Source organism: Gymnodraco acuticeps, unplaced genomic scaffold (assembly GCF_902827175.1).
Source record: "Gymnodraco acuticeps unplaced genomic scaffold, fGymAcu1.1, whole genome shotgun sequence".
NCBI lineage: Eukaryota > Metazoa > Chordata > Actinopteri > Perciformes > Bathydraconidae > Gymnodraco > Gymnodraco acuticeps.
Genome location: NW_022991168.1, coordinates 64,696 through 86,727, shown reverse-complemented (window position 1 = coordinate 86,727; position 22,032 = coordinate 64,696). Strand labels below are relative to the sequence as shown.

The 22,032-nt window shown below is 43.0% G+C and overlaps 2 protein-coding genes across 3 annotated transcripts in view; one reads left to right on the top strand and one right to left on the bottom strand.

Moving 5' to 3' along the window:
* pak1 (p21 protein (Cdc42/Rac)-activated kinase 1) overlaps positions 1-22,032 on the top strand; it is a 90,856-nt gene that overhangs the window by 8,806 nt on the left and 60,018 nt on the right. The window lies entirely within an intron of this gene.
* On the bottom strand, positions 4,773-6,965 carry LOC117560683 (zinc finger MYM-type protein 5-like). 2 transcript variants are annotated; one of them, XM_034237626.1, is made up of 2 exons: positions 6,284-6,965; positions 4,773-6,180 (listed from the first exon to the last, which is right to left on the bottom strand). In XM_034237626.1, exons 1-2 carry the CDS (start codon positions 6,477-6,479, stop codon positions 5,318-5,320), a joined length of 1,059 nt encoding a protein of 352 aa, XP_034093517.1. In that variant the 5' UTR covers positions 6,480-6,965; the 3' UTR covers positions 4,773-5,317. The 2 variants fall into 2 exon arrangements, with proteins under 2 accessions (XP_034093517.1, XP_034093518.1); XM_034237627.1 differs by having other exon boundaries at positions 4,773-6,220; positions 6,471-6,965.

The following is a 22,032-nucleotide window of genomic DNA, read 5'->3' as shown; positions in this document are numbered from 1 at the left end:
ACGAGGATATCCATCCAGGAATCATGATCCAGGACCACAGCAACAGGCACAGCCACGACTCAAGATCCAGGGCTCGCGATCCAGGACTCAGGACCACAGCAACACGATCAGCCATGACTCAGGATCCCAGCGTATATAGACACCAAAAAGAAATTTGGGGGAAGCTGGGTTAATGGGAACATGAGAGTACACAGGTATAGACAGAGAGAAGGAAGAAGTAAGATGTCCCCCGACAAACTAAGCCTATATCAGCAAAACTAGGGGCTGAGTCTAATCAGCCCCAACTATAAGCTTTATCAAAAAGGAAGGTCTTAACCTGTTATGCACTGAGCCTGTTTTTCAGGTCTCAGGCTCGAAAATGACATTCCCAGAACAAATGACCATATCTTCCCTTCTAAAAGGGTTCAATTAATAATCTTTTTTTCTCAAATTAATGATAAACCTGTAAGTTGGATGTAGAAAAGTCAGAATCAATATAGATGTTTTTTATTTTAAAGAAAATTCAGATTGAACATAGTAAAAAAAACTGTAAATTATAGTGTCCGTCCAAAAGTTATTTTTTACTTACAGTGAAAACTACCCTTGGATGATGGTAAGGTAGACTAAAAGCTTTAGGAATCCAAAGTACAACATATAAGTACCCTGTATCAAAATTGATGCAAAACAAGTGACATTTGACATTTTAGAGAGGTTTAGCAAAAAAAACTCCACTCTGAGGTGATTTGGGTGGAAATTGCCGTTTTACCGTTTCTCTGGAACCCATTGGTCGATTTTGCTGATTGACATCTCTTTTGACTGTTAGAGCCAATAGAATCGAAGGGGAATTTCCACATACACACCTTACCATTGAGAAATGAGAGCTATGCGCATGCAGTTTTGCATGAGAGCGAACCTATCTCTCGCTCTGACATCTGGAAATGGAAAAGCAGGTTATTCTTATGGATTATCAGAAATAATTTCAAAGGGACACAGACACATTGGATTAACTATGGATTAACTTCAGCAGCGTTTTTATCATTGTAATGCCATCGAAGACCACTTTTGACCAGACGACGACAAAGGTGAGCCATTTTGCCGTTTTTAGCTACCTAGCGCCACATGTTTTGATGTCTGTTCTTGTTAATATCTTCGCGAGTTCTTATCATGGAGTGATGTATGTACCGATCGATTCTGTGTCTTCTCACGATGCGAAACGATGGGTTGAGTGCAGCTACGATAAGTAATAAGGGAACATGAGTGAGTTTCTGTGCATAAATGCTTTAGCATTTTTTCGCTCGTGGCTAATTCATAGGCTCAGCGCTAGCTTTGTGGTTTTTTTTCAGTTAGCTGAGTTTCTTCCCGTTACATGGATATAAAACATTCATAGTTTATTGAATATTAAGATGCCCTCAGACGCTGTTTCCTGCAGATGATGCGTTTTCCCCCGGTATCGGGGGGGGTGTAGAACAGGTTAAGCGCACTCTTAAAAATGGATGGGGTGTGGATTTGATATTAACGAGGCGGCAGTTAGCAGCTAGCGGCTAGCTAGTCATTATGCTAATGTACACATCAATCGTTATGTACTTATATTAGGCTGTAACAGGATCTAGTGATATCCAACCAACAGAGCTTCATTTAGCATGAAATAATTATTGCACTGTATAATGCTGTAAAAATTATCGCGTTAACGGCGGTAATTATTTTTTTAAATTAATTGCGTTATAATATTTAACGCATTTAATGCATACAGAATGGCCCGCCCCATACATCCCACCAGTGGCAGCGCCAGGGTATGGCTGGGGTAGGCTACACCCATACCAAGAAATGGCTTAGCTCCACCATGAAAAATGATGTTAAAGTAAGCCAACTTGCGCGCAGAGTAAATTGCACAGACAGCAGTTAGTAAGATTGATTTCAGTAGCCACTTGTCTGGAAATACCGAAGACCAGAAACGGTTTTGAAAACTTTTGTCACGTAGTGATCGTCTTCTCAATAGAACATCTTTGATAATGTCTTCTGGCCAATCAGAATCAAGATAACGGCGTGGTGTTGTTGCAGGAAGTCCCGACGGAGAATACTTTGGCTGTAGTACAGGGGTGCACATAACTGGTACGCAGGTTATGTGCGTAATCTGAAATGCGTACCGTCACTTGTGTCACAAACAGTGGCGTTGCGCAATATTTCGTGGCTCCCCCGCAGGTCGGACCATGGGGCCCCGCCCCCCTCCCCTAAATCAATAATAGAGTGACATGGGATAGACATCGCGGCCACTTTTTAAATGTTTATTTTTTCAGGCATCTTTTGTAAACAGTAGGCCTATAGGTCAGTAGGAACTTTCTGTATAAAGATACATCTGATTTAAACAGTAAGGTCAGTAGGAACTAGGGGTGTAACGGTACACGTACCCGTACCGAAATTATTCGGTACGGGCCCTTCGGTTCGGTACACATGTGTACCGAACGAATATAACGTTAAACTTAAAAAATTGAGAACGTGAACAACTTCTTGGAAGTAATCTCAGGTGCTGCGTCGCAGCATTCAGAGTATTTTGCTCCCATTGTGTTCAACGCGTCATAGAGCGAGCAAGTCATTTCATTGGACGAGAGGCATACTATGTCAGAGGGATGCGTTCAAATGTAGTCAGTAATTTGAGGAACTGTCTAAATGGCGAACGCAGATAAAGTTGAGCTCGAAAATCCTCCAGCATCATTGAAGTCTCCGGTTTAGGAATATTTTGGTTTCGCAGTTACGTACAAGGATGACGGACAAAGACAGGTGGACCGAACCAAAGCTGTTTGTCGGCATTGTTCAACTAAAATTGGTTACGCGGCTGGCAATACATCAAACTTGCACACTCTTGAAAAGGCATCACCCGAACGTGAATATCACCGGTACCAAAAGAAAAAAGACTGAAGTGCAAACCCAACTCCCGCTAGCATTTAAGCCTCCACCACTCGCAGAGAGTTCAGACCGAGCCAAAGCTATTACAAACACCAAATATCCTTATGTTGCCATGTTAGCAAACTACCTGGCTGTATCTGCTACCTCTGTCCCTAGAGAGGGTGTTCTCCACAGCAGGAGACATTGTTAGTGCCAGCAGATCTGCCCTTTCGGCAAGCAATGTGGACAAGTTCATCTTTCTTTAGAACAACATGAAAATACAATGACAAGCAAGTCCTAATGTCAAGCTGGCTGCTTAGGTACTAGTACAGTTCAAATACAGATTATTTCAGTTAATTAAAAAGCTGCACCTTAATGTTTATTTTATTATATTTGTATTTATTTGAGTGAATATTCATAGTTTAATAATCATTAAAAACCCAAAACTAATAGTTTATGTTTTGTGAGTACTAGTACAGTAAAGTTCAAATACAGATTATTTCAGTTCATCGAAATGCTGCACCTTAATGTTTTTTTTATTATATTTTGTATTTATTTGAGTGAATATTCACAGTTTAATAATAATTTGAAAAAAATATGTTATGTTTTGTGATAATTTTTTCTGCTGTACCGAAAACGTACCGAACCGAACCGTGACCTAAAAACCGAGGTACGTACCGAACCGAAATGTTTGTGAACCGTTACACCCCTAGTAGGAACTGTATAATAATATACATCTGATTAAACATCATTGACAAATACAAACAAGTGGCTGTGTATTTTTTGTAACATGAAGGTATATTGTAGAACGTTATAGCCTATCATCATTGGAGTTCACACAACGGAACGGTTCACATAACATTCTGTATAAAAGAAAAGTAGCCTACAAAAAAAAAGCAAATAAAACACATCCTATATAGGCTACAAAGAGGATGCAATCAGGAGCTGCTTTGTAGGCCTATTATTTTATACGAGCACGTCTCCTGGCATTCTTCTGCGCAAAGTCCTGTATAACAGTCTTTAAATCTATACTGCGCGCGCGTCGGCTCTCAATACTAAGGACTGCTAACCCAGACAGTCTCTCTTGCGACATTGTGCTCCTCAAATATGTCTTTATTAATTTAAGTTTTGAGAAAGATCTCTCAGCACTGGCAACAGTCACGGGTATAGTTAAAAACAATTTCAGTGCTGTGGCAACATCGGGGATACTTGGCAAAATGGACTGATTTTCAATGAGCAGGGTTTGTGCAAGGTCTTTGATTGTTCCACGCTCAATTTTCTTTATAGTAGGCCTAAGAGCATTACGGAGGGACAGGATCTGGAAAGGAAACTCGGCTGACAGGTCGTCTTTATACTGGCCTGATAAAGCACTTGCGGACTCAGACAGATCCTTGTCTGTTGCGCGCAAAAGTTCGCGGGGAAGCAGAAAAGAAAATCGCTGTGCAACTTCGCTCATTCCAACAAATCGATTTTTGAGTTGGGCAACGACAATATCGATATTTGCGTAAAATACCGCCACTCTAAAATGCTCCCCTGGGTCTTGGAGCCGCTGGTCCTCGCAAAGCTCTGAAAAGTGCCTCTTTGTGCGCCTTGCGCGTCTGTCTTTGAAGAGACTGTGGACACCCCATGAGGATGCCAGGTCTTGCACGTGCGCTTTTAAGCCATCAAACTCTCCTCGGAGTTGGGCAAGTGTATCGGTTGCGTTACCAAGCATTGCTGTCGCCTGTAAGAGGTCCACGTCTTTGCGCTGGAGAGCTTGGGACACAATGTTGACTGTTTCAAGGACCTTGCCCTGTATTACAGTCATTACAACAAACTCAAAGCTCTCCATGGCCTTTTTCAAGCCAGTCGCCTCGGCACGTTCCTCGCTTTTTTTGGAGAGCAAGTCTATCTTAGTTAGCGCTTGCATAACGGAACCGCAATGATTGGACGGCGTCTTGTCTTGATGCCCATCGTGTCGGGCATAGTCTCTTCAGTGTAGGCTGGCCAGCCTTGGGCACTGAGAGGTGTGTTTCCAAAAGCTCCCATCGTTTGATGCTTCCACTAAAGAATACATATAGCCTTTCAACAGTGTCGTAGAAGTCTTTTATCTCAGGTATATTTTGGCATGCGTCATTGAGTACAAGGTTTAAATTGTGCGCAGCACAATGAATGTACACTGCGTTGGGCTCTTTATCCCTTATGCGTTTTTGTACACCGGAGTAGACGCCACTCATATTGCTAGCCCCGTCATATCCTTGTCCGCGGCACTTCCCAAGTAGTATCCCCTTTCTCTCCATCGATTCGAGAATTTCTCTCTCTAGACCTGCAGCAGTTTGGTCTGTGACTGCATGGAAGCCCAAAAAACTTTCGTTTATTTTCACCTCTGTAGGGTTTCCATTTTCATCATTTGCTATAGTAACATATCTGAACACTTGACTCAGTTGGTCTACTTTTGAAATGTCCTGGGTAGTATCCATTATAATCGAATAGAATTCTGTATGTCTGTAATGATTGTGTCCTGCACTTTTTTCGATAGCAATGAAATTATTTCGTTTTGAGTTTGAGGACTTAGGTAGTGCACCTTCTTTTTGCTTTCAATAAGCCTTTGCAGAACTGGATCATAACGCGCCATAAGTTCTATGGTAGATAAGAAATTACCATTATCTATATCACCTATTTTCTCTCTGTGACCCCGGAAAGCAGAGTTGCGAGAGGCCAGTGTTAGTGTAACATCAGTTATTCTGGTTAGGACCTCGGTCCAAAACCCCACCTCTCTCTTAAACTCAGATGATATTTGCGCGTCAATGGTCAGATTATTTTTCCACGTATCATACACGACACATGCTGCCAAATGAGAGCGAGAGAATTCGTGTTCCTTAATCTTTTTAGAGAGACCCTGCCAATCATTTATTCCTATTCTCCACGCTTGGTGGAGGTGATGGGCAGACGGTCTGTCACCGAACAGCCAGCACTGCTCACAGTACACCCGGTCCATAGATGGCGAGTAACATAGCCACTTTCGTGGAATTCTACATCCAATTTTGGATGTTTTGTTATAGAACTCTTTTGAAAAGCACCTTCCCTTCCCATCCCTTTTGAATGGCCCTTCAGGCTTGCATGGCCCGTTATTCAGAATGTACCGTTTAACATCATCGTCTTCTAAATCTACAGGGAATTTCCCCCTATCAGTAGGGTATTCAGTCACAGAGTTGTCGCTGGCCAACGTGTCCCTGGGGTGGGTGGGAGCTGCTGTCACTGTCGGGGCACGGCTAGCTGGCTGGGCAACCTTGGCTATGTCTGAACTGGCCTCGGAGGGGGCACAGCTGACTTCTTGCTGACCTGCAAAAAGGAACGGATTATATTGCAATTCCAATGTAACCTGTAGCATACTGACTCGTACTGTTTATGGCGATTGGCGAATAAAACTTTCTATTATTCTAACCTGTCTCGAAGCGTGAGGCACGACTAGCTGGCTCGGCTGTAACGGGGCTGCTGGGGTCTGTGGGGGCACGGCTAGCTGGCTGGGCAGCCTTGTCTATGCCTATGTCTGAACTGGCCTCGGAGGGGGCACAGCTGACTTCTTGCTGACCTGCAAAAATGAACGGATTAGATTCCAATTCCAATGTAACCTGTAGCATACTGGTTATGGCGAATAAAACTTTATATTATTCTAATGTCTAACCTGTCTCGAAGCGCGAGGCACGACTAGCTGGCTCGGCTGTAACGGGGCTGCTGGGCTGTCTGCCTGGACTCGGAGCTGACGGCCGGGGGCCGGGGGGGGTTGCTAGCGGTCTATCTGCAGTAACGTTAGAGTCTACGTCTACCTTTGCTGCCTGCCGGAACAATGACGTTATTTTAGGTAGTTTTGCCCTCTCCTGTTCGGCTTTCGCTCTCATTTTGCTTTTCTGAGCACCGCTTGGGTAGTGGCGCTTCATTTTTCATGTTTACCGGCAACGCAACTAATGAACGTTATTTATATGAGCAATGCTTCCCGCTTTGTTTTGAACGCTGCCCAGCCTGCCAATGAACATTAGTTATCAGCCGGCTAGCCCTATCGCAGATGAGCAAATAATTATAATGATACACTGTTGTACTACTACAGGCAGCGTACACATGACGTAGCAACATAGCAGGGAGGGGGGGGCCCCGCCCTCTGCGCCCTGTTCCCGCGTTACGAAATCTAAGAGGATAGCCTACAGTGGGGGCGGGGCCCCCTAAGCTCCGGTAGCTCCGGTAGCCTCCGCTACGCCACTAGTCACAAAGCGCATTTGCGTACCGACGTAGGCCTACTTGTGAAGCTTTTCCAGAAGGAGGTAAGATCACCGGACGACAGAGTAGGTCTCCGTGTGCACAGACAGGGCTGCTGTTAACGTCGGTCTACTCTGCACAACGGAATTGTGCCAATACTACGCCAACCGGCTGCGGAGGGAGACTCCCCCCCCCTTCACTGGAGAACTGCGCTAAAACAGCTGATCACGACGGTCACGCTCTGTGGTCACGAAGTACTCCACTAGCCCCCCCCTGTCGACTTTCCTGAAGTACTCCCCCGTTGATAGAAATCAACACATAATGAATTAAGACCCCACGGTTTGATGATTGATAGGTGTGTGGGCTGTCTTTCATTTTGACACACAGCATTTTTTATAATAAACATACTGTATGTTAAATGGATATATCCGCCTTCTTTCATTTATCTTTCCATTCCCACAACAATATACATAAAGAAATGGTATATTTTGGACATAGTTCGAATGGTGATTAATCATGATTAATTAATTTTTAAGCTGTGATCAATCTGATTATTAAAAATGTTAATCGTTTGACAGCCCTAATATATATATATATATATATATATATATATACACAGTGCAATACGAAGCTTCAGGGACGTTAATAACGCCGGTAATATTAACTTTATTTAATACAAAATTTACGGTAAAAGATTTAATCATACAGCCCATGTAGTATATAATGAATTACAGCAAACATGTGCAATATATCCATTATTACAGCTCCGTGGGATGGCAGTAAGACGATATGGTCCGTTCTTATTGTGCATCCATGGGTAAAGATAAACGCAACTCACATTGGTTTCTCATACAGCATCTCTGTAAACTACGTGTATTCACTGAATTTCACTTTCTGCCTTTAACGGCTCGTTGTAGCTCCAATAGCTCCAGCCCCCACCCTTCCTGTGAGCACAGTGTGCTCTGATTGGTCGGGACCATGCTGAACACGTAACATGAACGTGCCGTGCGGCGCGGTCCCGTGGGTTAGATGCGCGTTCATAATGCAGAGGGAATAACTCTCAGAATAACGTTATTAGCACATTTTTTACAACTTGAGGAACGAATGTTTTTAATAAGGGCTATACAACTGTTCATACTGGGTAGTTTATTTAGTTTAAAAAAAATTATCCAACGATTTACAGACCACTCTTTCCCCATGTAAGTCAATGGGAAAAAGTGTTTCCGGGCCTGGCAACCAAACGGAAGTGTAGTACCGCCGTTTGGCCACCACGAATATTTTCATCTGAGTCCGGCGCACTTCCTGGGGGCTTGGTAGTGACAGCCGCTGACGTCACTTCTTCTTCTGCTTTAGGTTTACTCGCAGGCCGCAAACAACTTTACGGCGTATACTGCCACCCGAAGTCCCCGGAGTTGGGGACTGGCTTCAGTAGACTCCCAGCAGCTTCTACTGAAGCCTTCCGAGTAAATTGCCAGAACACCGACACCTCCTCATCACTCCACCACTCCCATGTTTCTTTTGTGTTGCCATAAGTTAGTCTCTCTGCGTTTGTGTGCTGGGCTAATGCTAATCTAATAATGCTAATGCGAGGATAATAAAATGGCAGCTTCACAAAACTTTTTGGGAGTTTTACGGGGTGTGGTTTGCAATCCGCCCAGCCAATCAGACATAGGAACCTTTTTCTCCCACGAAAGTCCCTGCTCTCTAGCAGGGAAAAGGGAAAGGGGGTACAAAAAGGTTCCGATAAACTAATTTTAGTCCCGGCTCTTTTTGGTGTGAACTAGGGGTGCAACAACTAATCGACTTAATCGATTAAAATCGATCACCAAATTAGTTGCCAACTAATTCAGTCGTCGATGACGTCATCACGTGTGTTTTACGTGCCGTTAAGCTCAAACGTTATTGGTCTTTTTATCGGTAATGGAGACATTTAAAAAAGATGTCATGTATTATTGCTACATAAGCATTATATCGCAGTCTTCGTGTCGCCAACTCATTTCTAATATGCAAAAAGACAAAGAAATGCGTCTATGATGTATTTTCGATCTTTCCAATCGAGACGCGACCTCTCTCCCCCGTCTGTGTCCGGGGGCGGGGCAGTTTACACACACGCGGCTGCTACATGCAGCCACACACACACACGGCTGCTACATGCAGCAACACTGCGGAGATGGCGGAGAGAACGCGCTCCGAGTTGTGGTTCAACTTTACCCGTCTCGATGCTCGTTGCCAAAAGTGCAATAAGATTTTAGCATGTAAGGGCGGTAACACGAGCAATTTGTCTAAACATTTAGCAAAAGTGCACCACATTCAGAAGGAGAAATGCACCGGGTTCGACTGTCTTTCTAGTAGGTCTGTAGCCCCATCCACGTAACGTTTCCACGTCAGGTGTTCTGTATGCTAGCAGCAACACACGGAGTTAACTCAATGATACAAACATGGGTTAATGATGAGAGGAAACTGAGTTACTCTTTATTTTGTTAAAGTTTCAGCTATTCTGTTCACAGTTCTGTCATCAGATTATTTAATACGATTTGTTAAAACATTGTAGTTTCTTTTGATGTGAAATATTATTTATTTAATAAAAAAAAAAAAAGCAATGTTAATTTTGTTCAAAATGTGTTTAGTTAATTTAATAATATATGTATTTTTGAATCAAGTATTCATCTTTATTGTCTTCATTGTTAGTTTCCACATGCCTAAAAGAACCTCAAGCTAAATCTAAAAGTTGATGGCTAAATAAGAGCGCTTGAGAAATTGTGCAAGGCATACAGTAATAATCGTTTCATTAATCGATAGATTAATCGATTATCAAATTAGTCGTTTGTTGCAGCCCTAGTGTGTACGCGACATTTCGGAACTATATCGGAACTAAAGTGGGAAAAGTACTGCGGTGTGAACGCGGCTCTAGCATAACTATGCTTGTGGGGACCTACATATGTTTACACAGTGACGTGTGGGGACTCTCCTCCCTTATGGGGACATAAGGGAGGTCCCCATAAGGGGAATCATTAGTTTTAGGGTGAAGACTTGGTTAGGATAAGGGTTAGGGTTAGGCATGTGTTGGTTATGGTTAAGGTTAGGATAAGTCTCCAGGAAATGCCCTTCAATGTCCCCTGAAGTGATGTGTGTGGTGTGTTCACAGTAAGGTGTGAGTGTATGTTCAGCTGCAGGGCTGTCACTCTCCTCCTCCTGTTTGTGCTCCTTGTCTTTCTCTCTAACCTTCCTGTCTGAACCCCCAATGACACTAACACACTGTGTACAACAAACAGACCAACACACAACATCTTCCTCCTCACTATCACACTGTTTGTCTGTCAGCATGAATGTAATTAAACACTTTAAATGGGATCTTTTCACACATGTTGCCTTTCACTCTGAACTCGGATTTCTTTCTTCACTCTGTTCCACCAAAAAGTGTGACATATTTAGCGCTGTGTGTAGAATTTCTTCTACATCGCAATGTAAACCTTCTTTTTTGACCGCAAATCTCAACAGAAAGTCTTGGCTTGTTAGAAACATTGTAAAGATAAGTGTTACCTGCTGGTGAAGGTCAGATGGTGACGCCATATGACGGTGGTATATATAAATACTTTAAATATTTAAAAACATTCAGGGCACTCCATATGCCTAAATGTAAGCAGTGAAACAGTGACTCTTTAAAGTTAGTGCATAAGATAAGCTAAGATATACTTCATGGATCCCAAATTGGTTAATTTGTAAAACAAGTATTGCGCAAAAGGAAAACACAGTAAATGACTTTTCACCAACATGGCCAACACACATGCTTCTAACAGTGTCTCTGTAAGAAGTACAGTATCAAAGTACTTAAAGTGAAATGTAAGGCCCCGTCCACACAGACAAAGCCGATTTCGAAGCAAAAGCAGTGAATAAGACCCCCCGAGCATGGTTGACTGGTTGCTCTTCTGTTTATTCTCCGCGGTGGATTTGGCAGCATGTAGTTCATGTCGTTCTCCATGTCCACTTGATGCTTGTGGTCGTGGAGCTGTAGATTTGTTGCACTAATATCTGTATCATGGTCAGTAGTGTCTGGAGCACGAATGCAACCCTGTGATCCGCCATTGTTGTTGTTGTTGGCGAAATGCATCAGCAATGACGTGGGGGTGAGCAGCAGAGGTGGGGAGGCGGGATATGGCGTCATCGATTCAGGAAACGATCGTATAGGCCAGGGCGTACACACGGAGCCGCAAGCATTTAGTCCACAGACCTACCCACTTTGGGAGCCGTTTTCAAAGTGTATCGGATTCGGGCTCCGAAGCCGCGGCTCCATTTCGGCTTTGTGTGGACGAACCGTCTATATCAGGGGTGCCCAACCTTTTTTGAACCGAGAGCTACTTTTAAAGTTGCCAGTCTGCCGAGATCTACCAGTCCAAATAGAGAGGCGTAGCCATTACTGACCAGGAAACTACCAGGTAAATACACACTACTTGTATAAAACTGACCTTTGGACGATTAATACTTCATAAAATACTGCAGATCCTTTATCTTACCTCTTTCTAATCTACACATACAAGTATTTAACTGAAGTTACACAACAGTGTTGTTGATACAGAGTTGGAGTTTATCCACACGTCACATACTACAGTGGGTAATGTATTCAAGAAACATTGAACATTGAACAGTGCTGCCACATATGACACAGGGAAAAAAGAAAAGACTCTGAACCCTTTCTTTGCCATTATATAAAAATAGTGTTGCTACAAAAGTATAAATTAGTCTTACTAATAAGACAACTCAGATCTGAAGCTGCACAGGAATCTGCTGCCAAAGTGCAATAAAAAAGAACAATTAATAGAATCAAACCCTTTTTTTGTTGCATTTTAGTAGAGTATAAAAATAAATGCCTTTTTTTAAAATAGGATGAAAGCAACACTAGTTTCTTAACCTGAATTCATAATAGACTATAATCAATTTAAACAGAACAGATCTTAATGTTTGCATTCTTATACCATTTTGTACAATAATTATAATGAATAAGTTCAAACAAACTAAAACTTATATGGAGCTATTTCAGGGTCATAAGTTTTGATCATTCAAAAAAATACAATTTATTTGAAAGTTCAAGTTTTTATCCTGAACTTTGAAAAATACAATGATGTATTCAAAATAAGTATTTGAAAATCATTTTTCAGGTTGAATATTATTTTTGATTCAGTTCAGCAATTTTTTTGAATAAAATATTTATTTTCAGATTTCACTTTTATACATATTTTGATATTTGAATCCTTATTTTTTTCAGTTGCAGATTTTTCGTTTTCAGATTCAAAACAATTATTTTTTCAGTTTCAAATCTTGTTTTTTCAGGTTTCACATTGCTTTTCGCCTTCAGATCGTTTTTCGCTTTCAGATCTTTTTTTTCTCGCTTTCAGACTTTTGGCCCTGATGTTGCTTGGGGGGGCGGGGCTTAGCAAAGAGTAGTTTGGCAGGTTGGTGGCAGGCCCTCTGTCATGTTGCCTTCATGGATGTTAGGTAGCGCGATAAATATAACTCAATACTTTCTATACACAATACTCCTGTGATTGGTGGTAAACTGATACCAGCGTTAAAGTTCCGTTAAGTGAGCTGTTGAGCATCGTAGTTGGCAAATATCAAGGTTATCAAGCAATAAACTGTGCTAGAATGTGAAATTACGTATCCGCAATCAAGCATTGTCCTTCCCCACTTCCACGTAGCTCCAAGAATGCAACATAGTATTGGCTTGGTTTTTGCGATCAGAATCAGAATACATTTAGACCCCGCACAAAAACAACACAAACCTTTATTGATAAATAACAACTATGTGCAATATATATGCCGTTAAAAACTGTGCAATATATACCTGGCTGCTAAATCGCAGAACTGTTACAGGGTGGTGTTATGTGAAATGTGTAACTTTAAAAAAAAATAATCTTTTTTTAATCTTTAATACTTTTTGTATGCATGCTTTAGGTAACATTAAGCTGTCTTTGGCTCTTCTCTGCTGTAACAATGTAAATGTGTCCCCTGTGGGCAGTGGCGGCGCCAGAGATTTTCTCTAGGGGGTGCTGTGGGGTAGCTTGACGTTTCATAGAGGGTGCTCAAGGGTTTCCCCATTAATGCATCAGCGCTACAGTTGAATTTTCTACTGCAACACTCCCCGCACGCACACACAGTGTACCCGCGACTGTTACAATGAAGGCTCGATAATCAGCTCACGGCATATAGGTGTAAGCAGGGGTAAAGTGCTATTTTTACAAGTGGGGGGTGGACCTCACCTCCTCTAGGGGGGTCCTCACCTCCTCTAATGGGGTCCGGGGGTATGTGTCCCCCGGGAAGATTTTTTTAAATATTGAAGTTAAAAGCATCAATCTGGTGCACTTTGAGAGCAACATTAAGAGATCTATGGATACATCTCTCAACATCCATATGACACAGAACTGTAAACAGATTTTCTATTTCCATCCATCCATCCATCCATCTTCTCCCGCTTATCCGTGGTCGGGTCGCGGGGGTAGCAGTTCCAGCAGAGAGCCCCAAACTTTCTTTTCCCTGGCGACATCAACCAGCTCTGACTGGGGGATCCCAAGGCGCTCGCAGGCCAGCGAAGAGATATAATCCCTCCACCTGGTCCTAGGTCTACCCCTCGGTCTCTGCCCAGCTGGACGTGCCTGGAACACCTCCCTAGGGAGGCGCCCAGGTGGCATCCTAACTAGGTGCCCGAACCACCTCAACTGGCTCCTTTCGACGCGAAGGAGGAGCGGCTCAACTCCGAGTCCCTCTCTGATGACCGAACTTCTCACCTTATCCCTAAGGGAGACACCAGCCACCCTGCGGAGAAAACCCATCTCGGCCGCTTGTATCCGCGATCTCGTTCTTTCGGTCATGACCCATCCTTCATGACCATAGGTGAGGGTAGGAACGAAAATGGCCCGGTAGACAGAGAGCTTTGCCTTCTGGCTCAGCTCCCTTTTCGTCATAACGGTGCGGTAAAGCGACTGCAGTACCGCTCCCGCTGGTCCGATTCTCCGGCCCATCTCACGCTCCATTGATTTTCTATTTCTTTATGGATATTTTACAAATCACACACCCTTTTTAAAAACAAACCGTTTGAGACCCACTGAGATAACTAGACTAAAGTTAAGTATCTAAACACTGAGAGTCCTTTACTTCACCTGAGCTGAGGTTACCTGAGACTCTCCGTCTGACAGGAGAGAGTTCTCCCTCCACCTTGTTGTTGAAAAAGCTCCTTATATCCGTTAGCTTGGCTAGCTAGCACCAGATGCTAACCACAACGATCTCCGGTAGATACCCACCGGTGCGTGAGGCGGTAATAATTTTCGAAAAAAAAAACAAAACATATTTCTTGGGGGTGCTTAGGGGGTGCTTTGGCAATCCTGGGGGGTGCTTCAGCACCCCCTAGCTCCCCCTGGCGCCGCCCCTGCCTGTGGGACGTCTAGGGGCTGTGTGGTTCTATAGTCTGACCGCTGCAGGAAGGAAGGACCTGCGGTATCTCTCCGTGAGACAGCGGGGGATGGCGTCAGGTCCACCAGAACAACCTGCTGGCTCGTTACGGATACGTAATTTCACATTCTAGCACGTGTATTGCCCTTATACCTTGATTGTTGCCAACTACGATGCTCAACAGCTCGCTTAACGGAACTTTGACGCTGGTATCAGTTTACCACCAATCACGGGAGTATTGTGTATAGAAAGTATTGAGTTATATTTCTCGCGCTACCTAACATCCATGAAGGCAACATGACAGAGGGAGGCCTGTCACTCAGGAAGCCAAACTACTCTTTGCTAAGCCCCGCCCCCCCAAGCAACATCAGGGCCAAAAGTCTGAAAGCGAAAAAAAAAGATCTGAATGTGAAAAACGATCTGAAGGTGAAAAGCAATGTGAAACCTGAAAAAACAAGATTTGAAACTGAAAAAATAATTGTTTTGAATCTGAAAGCGAAAAATCTGCAACTGAAAAAAATAAGTATTCAAATGTCAAAATATGTATAAAAGTGAAATCTGAAAATAAATATTTTATTAAAAAAAATTGCTGAACTGAATCAAAAATAATATTCAACCTGAAAAATGATTTAAAATACTTATTTTTATTTTGAATACATCATTGTATTTTTCAAAGTTCAGGATAAAAACTTGAACTTTCAAATAAATTGTATTTTTTTGAATGATCAAAACTTATGATTCTGAAATAGCTCCATATACTTACAGCTGATTAATAACGGTATCTAACTTGAGTTTTTATTATATAAAAAACCTGTTGAAATGCTACTGTTATTTTTACTGTCCCCAAAAAGCGCTTCGGCAGCCTCCAGGAATGCTTCTTTCACAACTTCGCCGTCTTTGAAAGACTTCATGTGTTTCGCAAGAACGTGACTGACACGATAAGATGCTCTGGTAGCAGCCTTGCTTTTGTTGTTGGGCCTGGTGAAAATGGACTGCTGTGCATTTAGCTGTCCTTTCAGGCCCCTCCCCTTTTGGGATAAAAAAATAATCATCCTCCCACTCGGAGTGAAAATTATATATTTTGGGCTTTTTTGCTTCTGCCATAATTGCGGTCTTGTCTGTGTGCAGACTGTCACTCCTGTTTACACGGACAACGTCAGCGAAATAGTGCTCACTGCCGACCAGCCACGCCCCGACACATGTGGTCTAGCCAGCCAATCACAAAGCTTTTATGCGTTCAAGTGCATTATTCTGGCACAGGAAGATTATGTAATAGGACATTAACGATAAAACAGAATATTGTTGTTCTATTTTTAGACACATCTCGCGATCGACTGGTCTATATGATAGAGAACGTTGGCGGATACAACTGATATCGTCTCAGTTTGGACGGGGCCTTAGTGTTGTCACAGAAACGCCCTTCTTCTTTGACTCTGTTTACTGCAGGACAATAAAAATGGGATTCGATTAAGGGTCTAAATTGCTAACAGCAAAGGAAGTACTGTCAGCTAGTCTGTTTGCATTTTGTCTGAGTATATAAGAAGAAAAAGAACCCCCATAGGGGGAAACTCATTTCCACTCTGTTTTTATACACACACGCAGTACAAGTGTTCACATGCACATGCATTTTGGAGAGGTCAAGAGCAGAGAGGCAGTCAGTCGTAGGGCTGTAGCGATACACTAATCTCACGATACGATACGATACACGATATTCAGCTCACAATACGATATATATCACGATATTCAGCCAACGATACGATTCGATATAATTCGATACACTTATATCATTTTATGAAAGATTTTAAAGGGACAGTGTGATTTTGGTGACATCTTGTGAGTGTTCCATTGACTTGGATTGAATTAATTCAACTGAAAACTGAAAGCATCAATTATACAATATATGGCTCTGACAGAGAGTCTACAGCTTGCAAATGCTGGACAAAATGAATCAAAAGATGTGGTGAGAAAATTTGTTTCATTTATTGAAACAGTGCAAACTGTAGCTTACAAGCCTTTGAAACGTAAGTACATAAAGTGCAGTATCACAATGGACAATGGAGAATTAAAAGGTGCAGCAGGTGGCGGAACACAGGGGATTTGAATGGGACTTGTTAGAAATTAAAATCAATGTTTTGATGGCATAAAGTACCTTAAACATACCGTCAGTTTAAATGCTGTTTTATACTGAAAAACCAGAAGTTCTTGTGCACAACCAGTTGTTAAGCTTTTATTCTGAAAATCCTTCATCTCCGGTTAGCATTTAGCATGTGGCTAATATACCATTTACTATAGAGGTGAATTTAGTAGCGATATGACACGGAGTGTTGCACACCGAAACCTACTGATTTCAACACTACAACTATAGACGTCGAGATATTATTATTGCTGAATATTAAATGAAGGTACAGTTTATTTGAATACGTTTGTTTACAGACGTGGGTAGCATGAGACAACATCCGGAAATTATACCAGCCGTGAGGTATTTTGAGTATTGATTACAGCGTTTTAAAATGTATTAAATGAAAAGTCATGAAAGAGATAAGGAGGAGAAAATGCGTGTTTAGTTATATATTTAATGTACAATGTCTGAATCCTCTGTAATGCGCAACAACGAACATTGGAGACGTGGAGGGCCGGCCCCAGCAGCGCCAACCGGCCCACAGGGAGGAGCCAGCAGAGGATATTTAACAGCTGGAAAGATGGAGCTCGCTCTCTTCCCTTCGCTCACGAGAGCCAGAACACAGGTGTTTTTCTGACTGAACCATCTTCTGCTTGTAACATTACGCGCTTTTTATTAATTAAAGTATACATTTGAACCTTCTCAGAGACTCAATTAGTCTCCTTTTTAAAGCTTCTCTCCTGGACGCGAGAATAACGAACACAGTTATCAGACTTAATGTATCGATACCCGTGGCTGAAATATCGATACTTTCTCGGAAAACTAAATATTGATATATATCGCAGGATCGATTAAATTGCACAGCCCTAGTCAGTCGCTGCCCCAGGGAGCAGTTTGGGGTTCGGTGCCTTGCTCAAGGGCACCTCTCCAGCTGTCAATACACGCTCTGTATTATATGAAAGCTATGTCATCAACAATAATTGTATTAATGTACTGTCACAAAATAAGTGCCTTTTTTACTTAAAGGTCCCACGTCATGGCCATTTCTACTGATCATACTTCCATTGTTGAGGTCTACTAGAATAGATTTACATTGTTCAATGTTCCAAAATCACATTGGTTTTTTCATACAGCATCTGTGTATAGTGTATCTGTGTATTCACTCTCTGTCCTACACACCTTGTTGGAGCTGCCCCCCCTCCCTGTGAGCCCACTGTGCTCTGATTGGTCAGCTCGCCCACTCTGTTCTGATTAGTCCACCGTTACAGCGGAACATCAGTGTTTATGTGTTTCAATGGCGTTTGTTAGCAACCAGAAAATGACACCAGTAATGACAAACGGATGAGAATGCTGCGTGGGGTCTGGGGGCCGTGTTGGGGGACGTTGGGGGCTCGCTGGTCTGCCCTTTGAGGCTCGAGGAGCGGACAGTGTGAGAGATTATTGTGTCGTTTCCTGGTTTCTGCGTGGGGTCTTTGTGCCATGCCAGCATGGCACTTAGTATATATCCAGCATCCAGGGAAATAAGCGGGAAAATCACATCAATGTGTGTGGTAGTCGTGTGTGTGTGTGTGTGTGTGTGTGTGTGTGTGTGTGTGTGTGTGTGTGTGTGTGTGTGTGTGTGTGTGTGTGTGTGTGTGTGTGTGTGTGTGTGTGTGTGTGTGTGTGTGTGTGTGTGTGTGGTGTGTGTGTGTGTGTGTGTGTGGGTGTGTGTGTGTGGTGTGGTGTGTGTGTGGTGTGTGTGTGTGTGTGTGTGTGTGTGTGTTGTGTGTGTGTGTGTGTGTGTGTGTGTGTGTGTGGTTTGTGTGTGTGTGTGTGTGGTGTGTGGTGTTGTGTGTGTGTGTGTGTGTGTGTGTGTGGTGTGTGTGTGTGTGTGTGTGTGGGTGTGTGTGTGTGTGGTGTGGTGTGTTGTGTGTGTGTGTGTGTGTGTGTGTGTGTGTGTGTGGCCTGAGGGCTCCAGGCATGCACTGCAGCCTCCATTATGTATGGGGTTGCCATGGCAATATATTTAGAGGATGAGGAGGGGCGGAATCTGACTGGTAGGATGGAGACAGACATCCCAACCCCCTCCAGCACACCGGGGGGGGGGGTTACTGTGCCACTAAGAAGGTTTGCTATGCATTGCTTATGCATGCCTTTGTGTGTGTGGATATTGCCACGTACACAGGCCTAACAGTGATGGGACAGCCCTCAGTGTATTTTGTTTGTCATGAACCTTTTTCAGACCACTTATTTACTTATTTTGGTGACGATCCGACCTCCATGCTGCTACTCTGGTTCAAACTGCATCCACCAAACAATATGATTTATCTCCACCTCCCCAAAATAACCAAAATCTGACACGGTGTGAGATGTCTTTTTTAGCTGTTCTGTCGTCATTTCCTGCGATCTTCATGCAGTCAGTCAAAATGAATGAATGGGCGTTTCTTTGACTGTTTATAGGCAAATATGGGCGTTACGTGAAGCCCGCAAAAGCTGCACCGCATTTCGAGTTGATTGTGATTATAAAGGGAAATAAACTGCGGCACGTTCTACGTGTTTTATAAATCGGAAAATGTCGGTGCGTATTTATTTGCTTTGTCCTACGTAAGCAACCTTCCCACGTGAATCCTACGCAAGGCTTTATAAATGAGGCCCCAGAACATAATCACTGTTGCGAGATAAAGAGGGTGTGGTGTGTGTGTGTGTGTTTCTCCATGAGAGATGTCTCTCTGAATTCCAGAGTTCTGGTGTTGCTGCTCAGCTCTTTCCTCTTTGATCCCCCGCTCTGTATTCTCTTCTGGCCCCCACACTGCCTCTCCCCCCTCTCTCTCTGTGTCAGTGTCCCTCCTTCTCTTGTTACTCTGTGTTCTTTCAGTATGTCTCTCATCCCGCTGTTCCACTCTGTCTCACTCTCACAGTTTTTGTCCTCTTTTTATCCTGCTGTTCTTTTCATGCTCGCTCATTATTTACTCACTAGACAGATTCCTCTTTTTATTCCTCGTTTCATTTTATCTTTAAAAAAACTTTTTCTTCCATACACTCGGACACTGTAAGAAAACTGTAAAAACTGTAAGCAGAAAAACCTTCCGGACAGATGAAAGTGTGTGACGGCTGATGGAAACGCAGAGTGAACGTATGAGGAGAGACCAGGGGCCTCATTTATAACGCCGTGCGTAGGATTCACGTCGGAAGGTTTGCTTACGTTGTAAAATCCAAAAAATAGGTACAGAAATGTTCCGACATTTTCCGATTCACCAAACATTGCGTACTGGCGAGGAAGGAAGTGCGTACAGCACTTCCTACGCCGGTTTCCCTTTATAATCACAATCGACTCGAAATGCGGTGCAGCTTTTGCGGGCTTCACGTAACGCCCATATTTGCCTATAAATAGTCAAAGAAACGCCCATTCATTCATTCATTCATTCTGACTGACTGCATTGAAGAAGATGCAGGAAATGACGACAGAACAGCTAAAAAGACATCTCACACCGTGTCAGATTTTGGTTATTTTGGGGAGGTCGAGATAAATCATATTGTTTGGGTGGATGCCGTTTGAACCAGAGTAGCAGCATGGAGGTCGGATCGTCACCAAAATAAATAAATAAATAAGTGGTCCGAAAAAGGTTCATGACAAAAAAAATACACATAGCCTTCCTCAGGCAGTGTATTTGTACCGGGGACAGGAGACTTGATGAGAGACTGTAAGAAATGATCGGGGAATCCCTCCGGAGTCATATGTTTTCGTATTTGGCGGTATGTGTCCCAGCTGTCGATCAGCTGTGCGCAGCGTCTCCACTGCAGCAACTCTATATCCACCAGTTAAAGGAAATACAACTGATGTGTTGTGTTATTAGCTGTACAATTTACCACATATGGTGTTCTTAGTTTCCATACCTCCTGTGTTTTATGAGCGACTTATCAAGTCTTAGCAAACGGCATAAAACATGATTAAACTTGGTAGTATATAAAACCATGCTCGTACAACCTATAGAAATGCAAAACCGCATAATTTATGAGAAAACATTTCATAACATTAACACAACATATTCGAGGTGGTTTTAAATAACATATCCGTATTTATTTATTTCTCCAAGTTATGTTTTTGTGTGCACTGAGGAGTCTCAAACAGGCGTTTGTTTAATCATTTTAAGATTGGCTTTAATCAATTTGTGAAAATGAATTCTTCATATGATAAATGAGAGGTAACATTTTGTTTATGGTATTATTTCCACATATTTCTCTCCATTCTTCCTTCTGCCAACGTGGTGTCGCAGTTTCTCGTCTCTCCCGTTTTTGTGCGTAGTGCGTACGCATGGTTTAGAGTTTGCGTGGAGGACCGCACGTTTTCCCGTCAAGTTAGTATTTTATAAATCGCAAACATTGCGTAGAAACTGGCGTACGCCATTTTTTGAGCGTATATCCCTTTATAAATGAGTCCCCAGGGGTGGGGCACTCGAGTCACATGACTTGACTCGATTCGCATATTTTTGGACTTGAGACTTGCTTGATAAAAGACTTGACTTGACTTTGACTTTTCAAAGATGGAAACTTTCCATAAGAATAAACGGAAACTCTTTGGCTCTTGATAGGGAACTTAAATATAGTTTGGGAAAGTATATTTTAGCATAATCTTGACTAAAACAAACTGATGCCATTCAAGTACACTTGAATATCCATGCCACAGCACACTGCTTACTGCATGGCTATTGAGACCACACAAAGGTTGCAACAGGTTCACAAATGTGAGAGTGGAAAAACTGGTTGGCATTCGGGCAAACCTAAGGCTCTTTGAGCCTGACACAGAGCCATCCTCAACAAGGCTGGACAGTGACACTGAAGAGGAAGACTCAGAGTTGGATGTTGATGAGGCCCAGGAAGAGCCCTTTAGGGCGTTCACACCACAGTACTTTTCCCACTTTAGTTCCGAAATGTTGCGTTCACACCAACAACAAAAAAATCCGGAACTAAAATGAGTTCATGAGAACCTTTTTACCCCCTTTTCCGTCCCTGCTAGAGAGCAGGGACTTTCGCGGGAGAAAAAGGTTCCTATTTCTGATTGGCTGGGCGGATTGCAAACCACGCCCCGTAAAACTCCCAAAAAGTTTTGTGAAGCCGCCATTTTATTATCCTCGCATTATTAGCATTAGCTCAGCACACAAACGCAGAGAGACTTGTGGCAACACAAAAGAAAACATGGGAGCGGTGGAGATGAGGAGGTGTCGGCGTTCTGGCAATTTACTCGAAAGGCTTCAGTAGAAGCTGCTGGGACTCCCAGCAGCTTCTACTGAAGCCAGTCTCAACTCCCCAACTCCGGGGATTTCCGGCCGGGGACTTTGGGTGGACGAAGGCTCCAGTGGCAGGTATGGCGGGAATCCTTAGGGTGTAGGGCCGCTCGGACACAGCGT